At 45.5% G+C, this 16,421-nt stretch overlaps 2 protein-coding genes across 7 annotated transcripts in view; one reads left to right on the forward strand and one right to left on the reverse strand.

Moving 5' to 3' along the window:
- Nucleotides 1–16,421, forward strand: part of LOC121365583 (E3 ubiquitin/ISG15 ligase TRIM25-like) — a 430,661-nt gene that overhangs the window by 274,837 nt on the left and 139,403 nt on the right. The window lies entirely within an intron of this gene.
- The window catches only part of PWWP2A (PWWP domain containing 2A), a 29,809-nt gene that overhangs the window by 11,372 nt on the left and 2,016 nt on the right, over nt 1–16,421 (reverse strand). For 2 of the 5 annotated variants that reach the window (XM_041489896.1, XM_041489897.1), the window contains exon 2: nt 6,369–7,336. In XM_041489896.1, coding sequence (XP_041345830.1) covers nt 6,369–7,336 — 968 coding nt within the window. Of the gene's footprint in view, nt 1–4,388; nt 4,568–5,623; nt 7,337–16,421 lie in introns of those variants that run through there. The other 3 variants (XM_041489894.1, XM_041489895.1, XM_041489893.1) reach the window with 3 other exon arrangements.

Below are 16,421 nucleotides of genomic sequence, written 5' to 3' on the forward strand. Positions count from 1 at the left end.
TCCCTGCCTCAGTTTTAGTGTTATTTCCTGTCCCAGCTGCTTCCCCTGTGCCTCTGCCCCATCCCACAGGGATTCACACACCTGGAACAGCCTCAGTTCCCACAGTCCTCCCTTCCTCCTCTGCTCTGGGAATGGAGTCACTGGCACAGAAATGCAATCACAGCTGCTCAAAATGTGCCTGGTCCTGCTTTGGGAAGTAACTTGTCAAACACAGCCCAAAGAAACCCCACAGATCCATTTCTTCACACTGAAGGAGCAAAGCTCAGATTCAAACTTGCTCCAGGGGACCCTGATGTGTTCCCTGAGCCAGTTCCTACCTGCAGGCTGCTGCTAAATTCTCCCCTCAGGCCATGGGCAGGCAGGAAGAGGAGATCAGACACACATCCCAGGGCACAAGCACAGGGAGTCACCTTTCCCAGGTTCTTCCACCTGGATTTTTTTTTCCTTTTGCTCCCATGTGTGTCCCTCTCGACGTGCAAGGTGGCTCAGGTTTTCTGAAGCCCTGCTCTGTCAGCACCACCCACTTCCCAGCTCCTGCTGTTCCCACCTCAAAACATGGAGCTGGACATGGATCCATGGTGCCTGGCACTAAGGTGCTGCTCAAGGGAATTATCCCAAATTGCCCCATCTGGGAGCAACAGCAAAGCTGTGCAGGGAAAAAGCAGGATGGCAAACCAGTCACCAACTCCCTGGCACCTGCCTGGGAACCCCTGCTCTGCCTTGTGCTCACACAAGGGCACTCATGTCATTGTTAAATTTAAAGGGAAAAAATCATTAATTAATTTAAATGACAGTCTGGATTGTATCCACATCCCAGGTAACACAGAAGATTGAAATGTATGAGTAAACCATAGGGAATCATAAGCTGCTATTAGGATCCAACAACTAAACCCCAATAATCAGAGGCATTTCTGACCTGGGAGGAATTGCTGCTGCTTGGTAAAACCCATCCAAATCACCACAAAGAGTTCTTACCACAGAGGTCAGAGGTAGCTGGGGTCAGACTAGAGCAGGTGCCTGAAAATGCCAGGAGGGTGAGCAGGGAAGAGAAGGAAAAGCCACGGTGCAGGGGGATGTTATTCACCTCACAGCCACACCAAGAACACACTGCCAGGGTGACCTGTGGCTTAAACCAAAATCCAGAGTGTCCCAGGGAGCAGCTGGGGGGTTAAATGCTGCCTGGGAACTGCCATGGCCACTGCAAGGCCAGGGATCACACACTGGCTCTTTCCAGCAGGGATTAAGGAGAATTTGACACTGGATACTCCCATCCCCATCTCTCAAACCTGATCTAATGGATCTTCAGGCAGCTACACAAGTTCTCAGTGTTAAATGTGGGTGATCCCTGATCACTCCACGGTCAGGAGATTTGTCAGTTATGGAAAAATTCCCTTTTTAAACAATCCTAGTCATTGTACCCAATGGATTATGCCACCACACAGTGCCAGCCATCCCTTTAGGCTCGAGCTCACTGCACTTCCCTCCCACTCAGTCTTCAGCCATAGATCAGTGAGGGACCCCCTGCTCTGCCTGAATTTGCTGTTCCTGCAGGCATTCATTGGAACACAATTATAAAGCCAAGGATGGACTGAAATAGCCTTTCCCTGATTATCAGCCTGCTCCTTTCCACAGCTCCTCAGCCAAGAAAGCTGCCCTGTTTTCTCACTGGACTCCACAGAACAGGCAGAAGGACAGATGATGATGCTGAGAATGAGCTACTGACATTTTCCAAAATCCACATTCCTATTCTACTCTTGACGGTTTTAGCAGACATGAAAGAAAATATCAGGACTTAAGAGAGTTAAATAGAACCAGACCTAAGGGCTAGCAATGCACAAAGCAACTCTTACCCTTCCCCACTTGTGCTACTCTCAATCCTAATCACAGTTAGAAACTATGTTTTAAAAACCCAAAGGTATTTTACACCATGCTGAAACAAAAGAAGTCTTCTCAGCCTTGCACAGACCTAAACCACCCCAGGAACCCCACCCCAGGGTAGTTCTGTAGGCTCCAAACTGAACACAGCAGTGTCTGAAAGAGAAACCAAATCATCAGAGATAATTATCTCACTGAAGTGTTGACACAAAGTTCCAACTCTAATTAGAACAGCAACAAATATCTGTTCAATTTCCTGCATGACTCCACTTCAGACACACACAAGCATTTCCTGTTGCTTCCAGCTCTGCTCCTGGAGCCTCACACCTTCAAACACCTCTGGGGAAGGAGCTCTGAGCTTCGGAATAACTGCTCTCTCTCCCAGGGCATTTTACCTGAAGATCTTCAGAGGAACAGAACACTGAAACTCATCCTGTCCCATTGTCCCCTAAACTGACAGGCCAGAAATACCCCACAAGCACACAGAGGCACTTCACCAACTAAAACAAGGCATCACTTGCCATTTATGCCACTAAACTGATGGGAAAATAGCAGTCACCCTCTGTGCTGCTGTTTGCCTTCTGAAGGATTTAGGTTGGAAAAGACCTCCAAGGTCACCAAGTCCATTCTGTGCCAGGTCCTTGTCCCCAGCCCAGAGCCCCGAGTGCCACCTCCAGGAATCCCCTGGGCACCTCCAGGGATGGGCACTCCAAACCTCCCTGGGCAGTTCCAATCCCAACCACCCTTTCCAAGGAGAAATTCTTCCTGGCACCCCCTGAGCCCCCCTGGCCCAGGCTGAGCCCGTTGGTACCCACAGGGGTGTTCCTGCTGGGAACCATGGATAAACCATGGCCAGGTCATGGAAGTGCCAGCCCTGGGAGCACAGGCACACAAGGTGGGGTTTACAGCTCAGCTAAGCCAGCCCTAAGCCTCAGCCCAGCCTCCAAGGCTCCTCTCCCTGTGCCTGCCTGAACCTGGCTCTGCCCCAGCCCAGCCCTGGAAACTGCTGCATGCACAGGAGCAGCTCCTTTGGGCTCAAAGGAAAGTCAGGGACGAGTATGAAGAGGAGATTTCCAACTTACTGCAACACGGTACTGTAAAAAATTAATTTAACAAATGAAATTACTTGTTTTGAGACCTGTTCAGTCTGCAGCCATACAGAACATTCACTGTGAAACTGAGGAAAGACTTAAAACTCATCTGCTACAAATCAAAACTGACTTTAAATGCCTTCCATAAACAGCTCTTCTGAACATAAAACCACCTAAAGAAAGCCTCCCCATACCTGTTGCTGCCCCTGTGAACACCTGAGCAAACTCTGCCTAGGTAAGCTGCAGTGCTATTCTAATTTTATATCAATTAAGAGAACAAAGCTTCCAGATCTTCTAAAGAAAAAATAACAATGTCAATATTGACCTTGCCACTAGTTGGCTTACAACAACTAACTTAAAGCCAGTTCACTTGAGCTTCTAAACCTCAAGGAAGTGGTGTAGACATCTGACCCACCTCACACGGGTTCCTGACTCCAAAAAGCAGTTTGCCTTAATAACAAAATACAGCTTATTGACTTAAAGAAACTGTTTCTGTTTGCAGGAGAGAATACAGAGAAGTGAAACTGATTTTTTTTTCCAATTTTTTTTTTTTTTTTACAAAATCTATTGTGTGTTTATCACATTCAAAAAGCATTGACCAGTGGGGCTTTTTGGGAACTGTTAGAATGCTAAGGTAAAGCTGGTATATTTGGAAGCTTAATTAGCAGTTAATGACTGTCATCTTGAGGAAAATTTGAACAGCCATGGCTTTGACACTTTAGACTTCCAATAGGTCTGTGGGCATGACAGAATAACTAAAAAAGGTAAAAAGAAACTGAATGCTTTGGCAAGACCAGACAGCATCATAAACATATGAAATTAAACCTTAAAATAAAAACATTTTCAGGGTTCAACGATTAAATCCTTGCCCCCTTTTTCACATCTGTTTAATTTCAGTCTGAGATGCAATTTTTACATCTGTCACGACTGCCTACGCGGGCAATCCTGGAAAAACCAGGATGAAAACTGCTTTGGGATGAGCACCAGGAGACTCTTCACAAGGCATTGCAAGGCTGAAGCTGGAATGGGTTGGAGGACACAGGAATTCAAATGGTCAGGTAAGGACCAAAACTCACATTAAAAAAAAAAGTCAAGTGCATTGCACGAAAATGCCCCAATAGTGAGCAAAAACCAGGCAAGAAAAGCTGCAATGGCAGCGGAGAGCAGCTCTGAGATGGAAACTGAAACATTCCCCACTGCACAAGTGACATTATCCACAGTCTCTACTCAAATATATGGCCCAAAAGCTAATTTAGGGAGAAATTTAATCAACTTTCCAGAAAGCCCTCTACAGAGCTGGTTCTGAAACAAAAGGGACAGAGAATTAATCATCTCCAAATTAAGACTGAAGTATACCAATAGTATTTACATCAAGCACTTCATCTTTAAGAATGCATGGAAAAGGACAATTTACTTTTTAAGGGTGTCCTCTAAATCCGGCATACAGATAAATACTCTGACATCCTGGATTTGTTTCAAAGCTTTTTGAGAAACACACACAAATAATTCAGATTTAGTCAATTTTATTTACAGTTTGTTTTTTTACATTTCAGAGCATTACACAATTACATATCTCATTTTTCTGACCTGCAAACAGATACCTTAAACGGAAATAGTTTAAAAAAAAAAAAGAAAAAAAAAAAAAGAAAAAAAAAGTTAGATACATCCAAAATGCAACAATTACACATCTGACAATTCACAAAGTGTAATTTACTAGGACGTATCCTAAGAATTTAGGAACAACCAGTCAGGAGAAAATCTGACCAATTTCAGCAATTGATTATTTACACATTCAAAACAAAGCCTCTCTTAAGCTAAACCTCCAGGCAAACGGCCTGAAAGATTTCTTCAGGAAGAAAGACCAGAATGATTCACACCTATGCAGCATTAACAGCCCTTGATCCCAAACACTGAGGCCTCCTCAGCTTTGTCTTAGAGCTACAGGCATCCCTCGACTTCTCCGACCCTGAAGTGATTTAGTTGTGCCCCATGTGCATAGAAAGGTTGAGTGTTTAAGTGGTCACTACGATAAAACCCCATTTAATCTGGTCTTTAAGTCACTAAAATTCTTCTTCCTTACAACCTGGAGCACGTCTCCAATGCCATTTAAACCGGCCCGCAGAGGGGAGCTTGAGCCCACCGGGCCCGGCCAGACTAAATCCATTAGAGACTGGTTAAAAATAATCTTTAAAGACCATTTAGACAAGGCTTACATTTCTACACTTCCCTGATGGGCCACCTAATAAAACAAAAAAGTCACAGCTACTACTTTCATCCCTCGTGTCAACCCTTGGCCACACAGAACTAGTTTATATACTGGGTAGAAACTACTAAAAAATTCCCTGCAAATCAGCTGCCTTCCAGCTGAGGCTATGGCTCCTATGCATCGGGTGGTTTGGTTTTTTTTGTTTGTTTTTTTTTTTTCTTTCTCTTTAAAAAAAAATCTCGCTTGAAAAATACCTCAGTCCTGACTTTTAGGCTAATTTTGATCGCGCGTTCAATTGGTTTTAACCGTCGCGACCCGCTGCGCGCGGCGCGAGTCTCGTGTGAAAAGAGCAGTCAGTCAACCGAGGGCAACTCCTGCCTCTGCCACCTCTTCCTGGCACTTCTCTCTAACCTGGCTAGGGTTTGGTGGAGCCTCCAGGTTTCTTGCCTACCTTACTCTCCACGTTCACGTCTCAAACTGCGTCAGCAGGGCCCGCACCTCGGGCGTGAGCTGCTTGGCAGCCTTGGCTGCCTCAGTGACGGCCTTGCGGTACAGACCCTTTCTCTTCTTATTAAAGCGCAACTGGAAGCTTTCTAAAAAGGGGGAGAGCTGTGCAAGAGCAAGGAAGGACGTGGTGGTGGAGCCGAACCACGAGATCCGAGCCTCCTGGCGCACCAGCAGCCCGCTATCCTTGCGGCTCACGGTTATGGTAAGGATACGGGCCGGCCACCAAGGGAAGCCATAAATCTTGGCCCAGACAATGTCCCCTACACATACGGTCCTGCCATCTGGTGTGACACATTTAGAGACGTTTTTGGAAAAGACTTCTGTTTTCAAGGAATTACTGAGCTTTTTCTCTTCCTTCGAAGAGGAGGAGGAGGAGGAAGAGGAGGAGGAGGAGGAAGGTGCATGCATGCTGCCTGGAGGAAAATCAAAGCTTTCAGTAGAGCTACACTCAGAGTTGGTGGATTTCAAATCATCTGTGCTATCACTACTACAAACTGATGCACTGGAAGAGTCAGATTTCTTTTGATTAAGGGTCATGTAAACCGTTATATTGCTTTTGCTGCCTCTCTTGCCCAGTGTCTGCTGTTCATCCTGCTCAACAGTTACATGCACTTCACTCGTGTCCTGAACCTCACTGCTGGCCTCTTCGGGGCCTTCTGAGGGGCTCTGGGTTTCTGAAGGGGCCTCACCTGCTGAGCGGGTGGAGGAGCAGCGAGACTGGGGCTTAGTTGCCATCTTGCCGCTCCGAATTTTCTCAAGTCCTGTCTTGAGGGAAGAGTCATTCTCTTCGTTGCGGTACCGCTGGGGCTTTAGGCGCAATCGGGGCGGGAGGGACCCTGAGCTGGTGTTCTGAAGACGCCGCGTGAAGTGGACCTTTGAATGTGCATTTTTGGAAGAGGAGGTTGCACTCTGCTTCTTTTGTGCCTTTTCTTTGGCCATTTTCAAGACTTCCCGAGCTTTTGCATGATCCATGTTTTTGCTCTGGAGAACTTTTTTTGTGTTTAACTGCGCTTTTGAAGTATTTGCTTGTGCGGAAACTTTAACTACTCTGCTTCTGCTGTGGGCAATATTTGAAACCTTGACCACAGCGTTCCTTTTCTGGCTTTCGTTTTGGCTTTTTCCATCCACCTTATGGTCAGTCTTAAGTTTTTTATTCACAGTAGTCACGCTCTCGTTTCTTCGCTTTTTACTATCCTCATATTTGGAAGAGTCACTTGCATTGCCACCTTTCTTGATCTCCTTTTTCTCTGCCACCACGCTGTTTTTGCACTTGTCACACAGGACCTGCCGGGGCCGTAGCTTGATGGCGTTCATGATGGAAGTGGGTTCCTCCCTGTACATTTTCCGCTTGGGCCGCTTGATTTTCCGGGGCGGAGGCTGAGGTATTGACTGGTTGTAGGTGTCCCTGATAAACAAAGGAGGAGGGTATGGAGCTCCCTCGTGAAAGAGAGGAGGTGGTTTAGAAGTCCAAAGGCTTTTAGCTATGCTGGGCTCTGAGGGCTGCGTGAGGGAGGCGTCGTCAGGGACCGCGGCGTCGGCCTCGCACTTCACCTGCGCCTCCTCTTGGAATGGTTTGCTTTGGAGCTGCATGGCTTCAGGTTTGTCCTTGTACTCCCTTTTAGGAAATATGGTCACTGGGATTCCATGGGGGCCAAACCTTCAAGAGAGAGGGAAAAGAAATTTCAGTGTTTGGAGGGAATTTTTGCGGCGTTTATCACAAAGCATTTGAAAACTTGTCTGCGTTAGGTAGCCAGCATCTGAAAACCAATCCCAGAGAAATTAAAGCTTCACATCCAGCCTAATGGGAAGCTTTGAAAATGCAAGACACCAAAATGAAGTCAGTGGAGAACAAAAAAACCACAACTTCACTTATTATCAGTTTCCCTTGTATCAACAAGATGCACAGAAAATGCAACAAAAATATCCCCAAGACAGCAGCATAAGAATTAACTTTATGCTTCTGGAAAATGCTTATAAACACCCAAACTCACCCCAACAACTCCCAATCTACCCAGGCTCATTTTCCATACTAAGTCAACTTCATGAAAAGGTATCTTCGGGAACTTTTCTTCCATTTTTAGCACAGCACAAAAGGATGAACAGTCCAGATTTAAGAGACAAATCTGGGCTGCCTAAATCCTTGCAGTGAACAGGGAGTGCCTCCATCCACAAAAGCTCAGCACCTGATGCTTTACAGCCCAAAACTCCCCAGGCAAGTCTGAATTTCTCCCAGCAAAACACCCTTTATTTCAACTCAGTGGAAACTGACCCTCACTGTTCCAGGAACAAACAAGATTTTAAACCTTTCACTCCTTTTCTCCAGACTGGAATTGCTTTAGATCAGGACAAGGAGCAACTCCCCAAGATCTGTCCTCAGGTTTGCACTGTGGATGCTCAACAGCAGCATCCCCTCAGCTGATTAAATTGAATTTTATTTACTTTTATTTGTCTAAGTGCCTACATGTTGCTTTTATTTCCTCAAGATTGGATTTGAAAAAGCCATGGTGTGCTAGAAGGTTCTTTACAGTGTCCCCAACAAAAGCCACCCCCTGTTTGTCCTTTTGCTTATCACAAGCTTCTTTCTACATCTAAAGTTGTAATTGAAGCAAACGACCCACCCAAGATTAAATCATCCACCCAGTCTGCATTTCAGCAGCTCGTACAGACATTTTTCCAGCCTATGGTCTGGCATTAAACCACAAGGGACTTGCTCACAACCAAGTTCTACATTCCCTAAAGCCCCACAAGTCCATCAAGGGTAAAGAAGTTGCTTTTCCACAAATACTTTTCCCTCCACAAAGGATTGTAAGCAAGTCACTCAATTCCAAGTAGGGCTTTAAAAGAAACTATCAGCTGACAGTAACTAAATTAGCAATATTTTCAGTGTTACTACATCCAGAACTGCAGCTCCTAAAAGAAAATAAGATCCAGATCCTATCATTCACCACCTGATAAAGATTAAGAGGATTTGGTAAAAAGTTAATCTATGCTAAGAGCTGAAAACAAGACAGGGCAAGATCTCTGCTGTGCAAATTCCAATCCCAAAAAGCACAAGAGCTCTAGACAGGGGTGGGATACCAAAGCCCACACAGACAAACATCCCTCACCCTGCTCTCAGGAACTGCATTTCCAGCCCTCCCAGGCCATTCCCTGACCAAGCCCTTCTCCCAGAGGGCATTTATGGGACTCTGTGTCAGGAAATCAGAATAATTAGCTGTCACTGGGAAGAGGTGGATGAAGAGGACTGCAAGGGTTCCCAGAAGGATCCCACTCAAGCATTTCATCTCTCTTTTCCCAGGTTTTCATTCTATTGCCTCCCCAGCAAGGTGTGCACGATCTGCACTCCAAAGGCACAAAGAAGCTGATGGAAAGCTCAGCACATGCCTGACACCAGGAAATCAAAGATTCATTCTGCACCTTCCACTCTCCCTTCCTTCAAGCACAAAACCCAGGCCAGAACTGAAGAACAGGAAGCCACAGAGCGTAATTTTTATCCAAGATGCAAACCTGCTTTAGTAAGACACAAAACCAATCCAGAGTGAAGCCCTGAAGACAGAGAATCCCTCACCAAAGGTACTGCTTAAAAAATAAACCAGACTCTCCCACCCCTGTCCACCTAGGAATGAATGAACTGGGGAAGTAAAGAACATTCATGGATATTGTGCCAGTTCTGTACAGCACTACTCCTGTAAATGATGTGTTAATACAGAACATACAGTTAGTCAGGACCACCTGATGGACAAAATAGATTTGGTAAACCAAGAGACTGACCATTATCTCCAACAGCTCAGTGTACTGTGTTTTCTCTTGGCCTCACCCAACAGCAGACTGTATCTAGAAACAATTTCTGATTATCTGTTTTCTCCCTGGCTAACCAAGGTCTCCAGCAGCTTGGAAGAACAGCAGGAAAACAAAGAAGAGAAAACAATGGAAAAAAATGTGCAAATGAAGCAGTAAAGGCTACAGGAAAGAATAAAGACAAAGAACAAGGTAAGAAAAGAGGGATTTATTTTTCCTAAGAGAAGCAGCAGAATGAAGACTTGAGCTTAAACCTCTTCAGGACAAGGGATGACACAGCATCTAATTAGCTCTGCAGCAAGCACAAGTGTTTATTGCATGTACCAGAATTTCAAGGCCTATTTTCACACACCTGGTTGGTGGACCTTGAAGAAAAACACTTCTCATACACCCACAGTAATTTTTGTCACACCAACTGCAAGGCTGAACTAGTTAGTTGTGTTAGTAGTTAGACAGAAAAGCTGCAAAAACATTTGGTTCATCTGCCACAGAGATGAAGGAGGACCAAAAGGCATCTACAAAAAATAAAATTTAAAAACTCTAAGGCACAGAGCTCAGTTGTATCATGACATTTACTGATCCCCCAGTCAGTCCTGGCTGGCACTAGATCAGCCCTGAACAGAATTTCAGTCACCCACAGTGAGACTCCCAACAGGCTCCTCTCATCACATGTTCCATGTTTAAGTTCTACAAGGAATTGCCTTGTCTTTATTCCAGCAACAAAATAATTTTTTAAATATACTGACCTCAAATATCACCTTACCCCACAAGATTTCAAGTATGGATGAAAGCAGAGATATACTGCAATTACTGTTTGCTTAAAATAAAAATCCCCTGGTGCCCAAGTTCCAGCTGCTCCCTGCCCAGCCCACTCCTGACTCGTGGAACACTCCCACCTCAGACCATCACACCCAGGAATGGCACCAGCCACTGCCAGGGATCTGAAAGGGAAGTGGTAGAAAAACCAAACCCAGAAACAGGTATTTCACCCCCAGTCCAAGGCAGTGCTGGGAAGCAGAGTCCTGCTGCTTCCTACCTATGGAAATCAGAGCCAGCTCTCCATGGTGCCAGCTCTGATTTGCCTTGAGAATGCATCTCTAAGAGAGGATGGGGTGATGTACAAAACTCACTTCTCTGAGGTTTTTCAAGTAACCAGGGCAATCAGCAGGATCTGATGGCACCTCTGCTGTGGATACACTGCAAAATGTGCATTTTCGCTGGAGACAGAAATAGCAACAGGACATCAGGACCTACACTGACCTGAGAGCCTGATCAATTCTGGCACTGCAATGATATTTACACTGAGAGGAGCTTTCAATTGACCAGGGCGTGCAGAGACAGAAACAGGGTAAAAACAGGGAGGCTTCATTTCCAGTTTGCCAGCTGCAAGTTAATTAATAGGCAGCCATGGCATCCAAAAGCCAGTTTGGGTACCAAACCCAAAACTCTGTCATTTAAAGCCAGAGAGTTTTCTATTACAGGCATATAAACTTAAGTACTTAAGGAAAGTAAAGCCACTTTTTTCAAATCTAAATCCTGCAGCAGAATTACTACAATGAATGCATATTACTGTTCCATTTATATGCAAAACAGAACAGTTAGAGAGTATTTTTTCAGAAATAACCATGAGAGATACAGAACAAATCCCATTTTAACTCATGACTGTTTGTACATAAACAAAGTACATAAACAACACACCCTGGGGGAAAGTCTTTTACATTAGTACCTAAAGTTTTAAGCTCTCATCTTTAGCCTCCAATATCTGACTTCTCTACTAAAAGGGAGAGAATTGAAAAGGCCCTTGCTCTGCCAAAGGAGTGAAGCCACTGACAGGTTCAGAACTATTTCCCATTTGTCTCTGGACATTGAACTGACATCAACAAAGCAGAAACTTGTGTTCAGGTGTTCAGTCTGTGGTAAAGGACTGATCAAAACCCATCTTCACCACCAAGGCACTGCAGAAATCTCCTGTTACCTTTTCTGCTCTTGTACCCAAGATCAACCTTGGTGCTCTGCAAAAGCCAGGACAAGCAACAGCTGAAGCCATTTTTACTGCATGGATGGAAGTTCCAGAAGTATAATAATATGCTGAAAGAACTATGGATATGTATTTCATGCATCTAAACCAAGGCTTTAAATTAGAACATTCCATGTAATACACAGATCACAGCTATTTGAACACAAAGTTTTGTAGAACTCCTCAAAATAACCTGCACTGAAAACACAGATTATACAACAACCTATTTTTAATGAAGGATTTACTTGGTGTGATAAAGCACAAGATGGAATATATTGCTTTAAGTGCAGGCACCTTCCTGAAAAAAGCATTGCCAGAAGCCAAAAAAGCAACTCCATGGTTTATTCACCTCCTGAGCAATGTACACCAGGCTAAATTGCTAGAAAATGCACATTTCACTGAGAGCTCTGAAGCCATGGCAAAGGACTGCAGTGTGAGTGACTCTTTGGAACAGCCCAGCATGAAGAAAAGACAGGATGCTCTGAGTTTAGGCTTTCCATTAATAATTACCATTACCATAATTTTACTGGCACATCCATAAAGCTGAAGGCCTGTTTAAACTGCAATATCTTTTAATTTTTACATCTCTTGCCATTATTAGCTGTCAGTTGCATTTGAAGCAGACACTTTGCTGCTACATTTGCTGTGATCTATTTTGAAGGATTTTACCTTGAATACACTCTTCAGAATGACAGAGCCAGGACATATGGAAGAAAGTGACACCATTAAATAATGGATAAACTGAAGTGTCAAGATGGCCAAGATTCATCAGTCCCATAGCAGAAAATAAACTGAATGCAGGCTGAAAATTTCATCCCTGCCCTGCCTCAACACCTTGAACCAAGCCAAGCAGCCCTCAGAAAGCCAGGACAGACCATGCTGCTGGAACACAGAGAATTCCACAAGGAATGACAGGTCAGCCATCATCTGTCACATCCCAGACCAACGAAGAACAGCTGGAGACCACAGATTCCCTCAGGAAAGGAGAGCTCGAGGCCCAACCCAGACCCCAACACCAACCCTACCCTCTAAATGAGGCTACACTTGACAAAACCTTCAACAAAAGCTCTCTCAGTCACAAGCTAAAGACACCTGAGTTACTCTCTGAACCACACTCCCATCACACCTGAGCTCCCCACATTCTGGGGATAACAGAAACAAACGTCAAACAATTGTTGGGGCTGCTCCCTCAATGCCAGAATTTCACCAAGCTCCTCTGGGCTCCTGAGAAACTCAAAGAGGGCAGGTGATGGGGTGTGGGGACACCTTGGGGACTGAGTGCAAGTTTTAAAATAAAATAAACCAAAACACACAAGCCTGAGCCACAGACATTTCTTTACTGCTGAGAATCACAGAACATCCCAGAACATCAGGCCTCCTCCAAAGCCCAGTCCTTCCCCAGGCAAGGATGAGCACCTGCTGTCCCTGGTTATTAATGAAAGAACAGGGGAAATGTACCACGTTTTTCAAGTGAGGCTTCTGCTCTTTCCTTCTCACATCATTCCTTTGCAGCAGAAGCTGAATTAACAAACTGGGAAAAGCACAGGATTCAAGAGTCAGTGCTGTACCTGAAAACTGCTTCTGGGATTGTAAGAATTGCAAATTGCCTATAAAAGTTTATTTTCATCATACAGCTCATGCACACCTTGGTGCAGGAGCTCCTTCCTTATCTTCCATAACCAAAGCCCAACAAAGAGATAATTTCAAACATATGTTACTAGGAACACACTGCACATCTTCTGGATATCTAACCAAGGCTCTTAGGTCACAAAACAACTTTTTTCTCTCTCTCTCTCTCTCAAGAACTATTATGAACACACACAAGTCAGAAGGGAACTGGTTTAGAGAAGAAGACAAGACACACATCCTTCACATCTGCAGGGTTAGAAGGACAATTTCACTTAAATGATAAAGCAATAAAAAGGCCAAGTCTTGACTGTTGGCAAAACAACAGAACATAAATGTAATCCTCCTTCCTCCCCTAATCTTTAGAGAGGTAAAAAAAAATACACACAGAAATAATTATCCTTTTTCCAGAAGATCAAACTAAAACCACAACTTCTTAATCCTGCATTTTAACATTTACAAATGCTACACTCCACAGGTATTTCCCTCCCACCTACTTCCTCCAGGTGCAGAGCAGGATTTACCCTGAGCCAGCAGGTGGGATGGACATCTCCTGTCCCCTGAGCAAACAGGGAGTGAGCAATGCCAGCTACAGGGACTTTAAACCCCACAGAGGCAGGATGGGCTGGAAGGGACCTTAAATCCCATCCAGTGCCACCCCTGCCATGGCAGGGACACCTCCCACTGCCCCAGGCTGCTCCCAGCCCCAGTGTCCAGCCTGGCTTTGGGCACTGCCAGGGATCCAGGGGCAGCCAGAGCTGCTCTGGACACCCTGTGAACAATTCCTGCCCAATATCCCATCCAGCCCTGCCCTCTGGCAGAGGAAAGCCATTCCTCTTGTCCTGCCACTTCAATTCCTGATGAAGTTCCCCCTCCAGCCTCCCTGCAGCCCCTTCAGACTCTGGAAGGTGCTGTGAGGTCTCCACACAACCTTCTCCCCTCCAGAATGAGCATTCCCAGCTCTGCCAGCCCCTCTCCACAGGGAGGATGCTCCTCCATCCCCTCAGCAGCCTGGTGCCTCCTCTGGATCTCTCCAGCTCCTTGCTGTGCTGGGCCCAGGGCTGGAGCAGCTCTGCAGCTGGGGTCTCACCTGAGCAGGGAAGGATCCCCAGGTTTTGGGATCAGCCCTGGATATGTTGAGTTTTTCCCCAACCATTTCTGCTCCATTCCCTGTCCGTCCCCTCAGGACTCCATCAGGCACACCCACCCCAGGAACCCCAGCAGAACCTCACCCTTGCAGCAGGAAAGCACTTAAAAGGTAATGGCAGCAGCACTAATGAAGTTTAACAGCAGGAACACATCCCTAATTTGTGCAATGAGCCTTCAGAGGAAGCAAAGTGGGCACAGGCTCCTCTCCAGATGAGGATTTACTGCACAGCAAATGCATCTGGCACTCAGGACATGAGGGCTCCTGCTTTCTGCTGGTTTGCAAAACTTACAGGAGACTGCCATTGGGGCAGGCAGGGAAGGGCTTCCTCACCCCCAGTAAATGCAGGAATAAAGCCCACTCAACACCCAGGGGCTTGTGGTACAAACTCCTACAGGGAGATCCCATTTCCAGGGGGTGGGAGAGGGAATCAGCCCCTTCACACAAATATCAACATCCAAGTCACCAAGAGCAAAATGCAAAGTCAGGGCACCAGCTCAACAATGGAAAAAGAGATAAAACGACCAAAAAACTCTTTACAATCACAATATATAGGGATGTTTTTGCTTTTCTTTCATTGTGGAGTGCAAGTAATTCAGAACATGACTTGTGAAGACAAAAAAGAACACAGTGAACAGGTTTTTTAAATAGTCACTTAAACTTACTCTTCTTAGTACTGTATGGAAGTAGCACCTTCACTGCTCTGGAGGGTGCAGAGGGGAAAGAGAAATTAAGATCCAAACAGGAATAGGAATTATTTCCCTCTGACCATACAGTGAACACAGCATTAGCATGTGCAGTGAACACAGCCACTTTTGGAAGCCACTGAATGAGTAAATTCTAATACAAATTGTCACTTTTACTTAGTAAGAACTGTCAGTCTTAAAATATTGATCCCTCTGGCATTAGGAAAATTGAGATTACTCCCATGCATTTGAATGAGCCAGATTTCAGCAACCACCCACCTCCCATGCTGGAAATCCCAGTGTTGTCATGTAAATGCCTGGAATTTTGGTGGTTTTCATTTAACCCTGCCCTTCTCTTTTCTTTTTGGTCCAGTGGAAAAACTTATGACAAGAATTCCAGGGCCTGCCACAGACACAGAAGGAAGTTCATGGAAAATATTCATGTTCTGCAAGTCCACGTACTGCTACACCAAACAGAAATAAAAAGATACAAGGAAAAGCTGACACCTAGACAATACCACCTGTTAGTCATCACAGAAGTGATAAAATGGAACTGTTTGACATACAGACAACACTTTTTTTTAATAATGCTTTGATTTCCTAGAGGTAGGAATTTCTTGGACTATTTCTAGAGCTTGTTTCCCACTGCATTTCCTGCTCTGAGACATCTGATAAGAGACTCCTGTTATCTCCCAACGTTTTGCTGTCACCAGCCCAATATTACAGACTTTATGTCTCAAAACTCAGTTCTTGTCCAGGCCCTCTGCAGAGCTTAGCCTTGAGAATTTAATCCTCCCCTCCTGCATTCCCATGTAGAAGCACCTCTGAAGAAATGGCTCCACTGCCAAGAGAAGCTGGGAGGGCCAGCCCCAGCCTCCCTGGATGGCTCCTGCACAATTCCCACTGCAAAGCTTTGTCCCAGGACAAAGCTGGGCTTGCCCCAGGGAGGCTGGAGATGCTCCCAGCAAGGCACAGCAGCAGCAGCCAGCCTGCAAAGTGACTTCTGCTGCAAAGGGCTGCAGACCTGCTGCCTGCCAGAGGCTCCTCAGTGCACAAGAGCCTGGGAAACGAGGCATGTTCGTGGCCAGGGTGTGTTCAGGAGGACAGGATCCCCTTCAGGAGAAAAGGAGAAGTTGGTATTTTCCTGCACTCTTGGCAGCAGAGGCTTTGCCACCCTCCTGCTCAGGCATGGCATTCTGCTGGGACAACTTCAAACCTACAAAAGAATTCGTGTTACCCAGGATTACAGCGCGTTTGTGCCACCTCCTGCCCGGATCTGAGATGCTGTTTCACCCCACAAGTGGCTGGAGTCTTGCTCAGCATTTCACACCTCATCAAGTGACAGACTGAAAACGTCACTCCATGGCATTATCCAAAACCTGGGGGTCACACAAGTTTGCTTTTTGAGTCAAACCCAACCACACACTGAGACCCACGCCAGAAGAGCCAAGATCTCCCTTTTAGGGAG

This window comes from Pyrgilauda ruficollis, unplaced genomic scaffold (assembly GCF_017590135.1).
Source record: "Pyrgilauda ruficollis isolate IOZ18807 unplaced genomic scaffold, ASM1759013v1 scaffold97, whole genome shotgun sequence".
Lineage (NCBI taxonomy): Eukaryota > Metazoa > Chordata > Aves > Passeriformes > Passeridae > Pyrgilauda > Pyrgilauda ruficollis.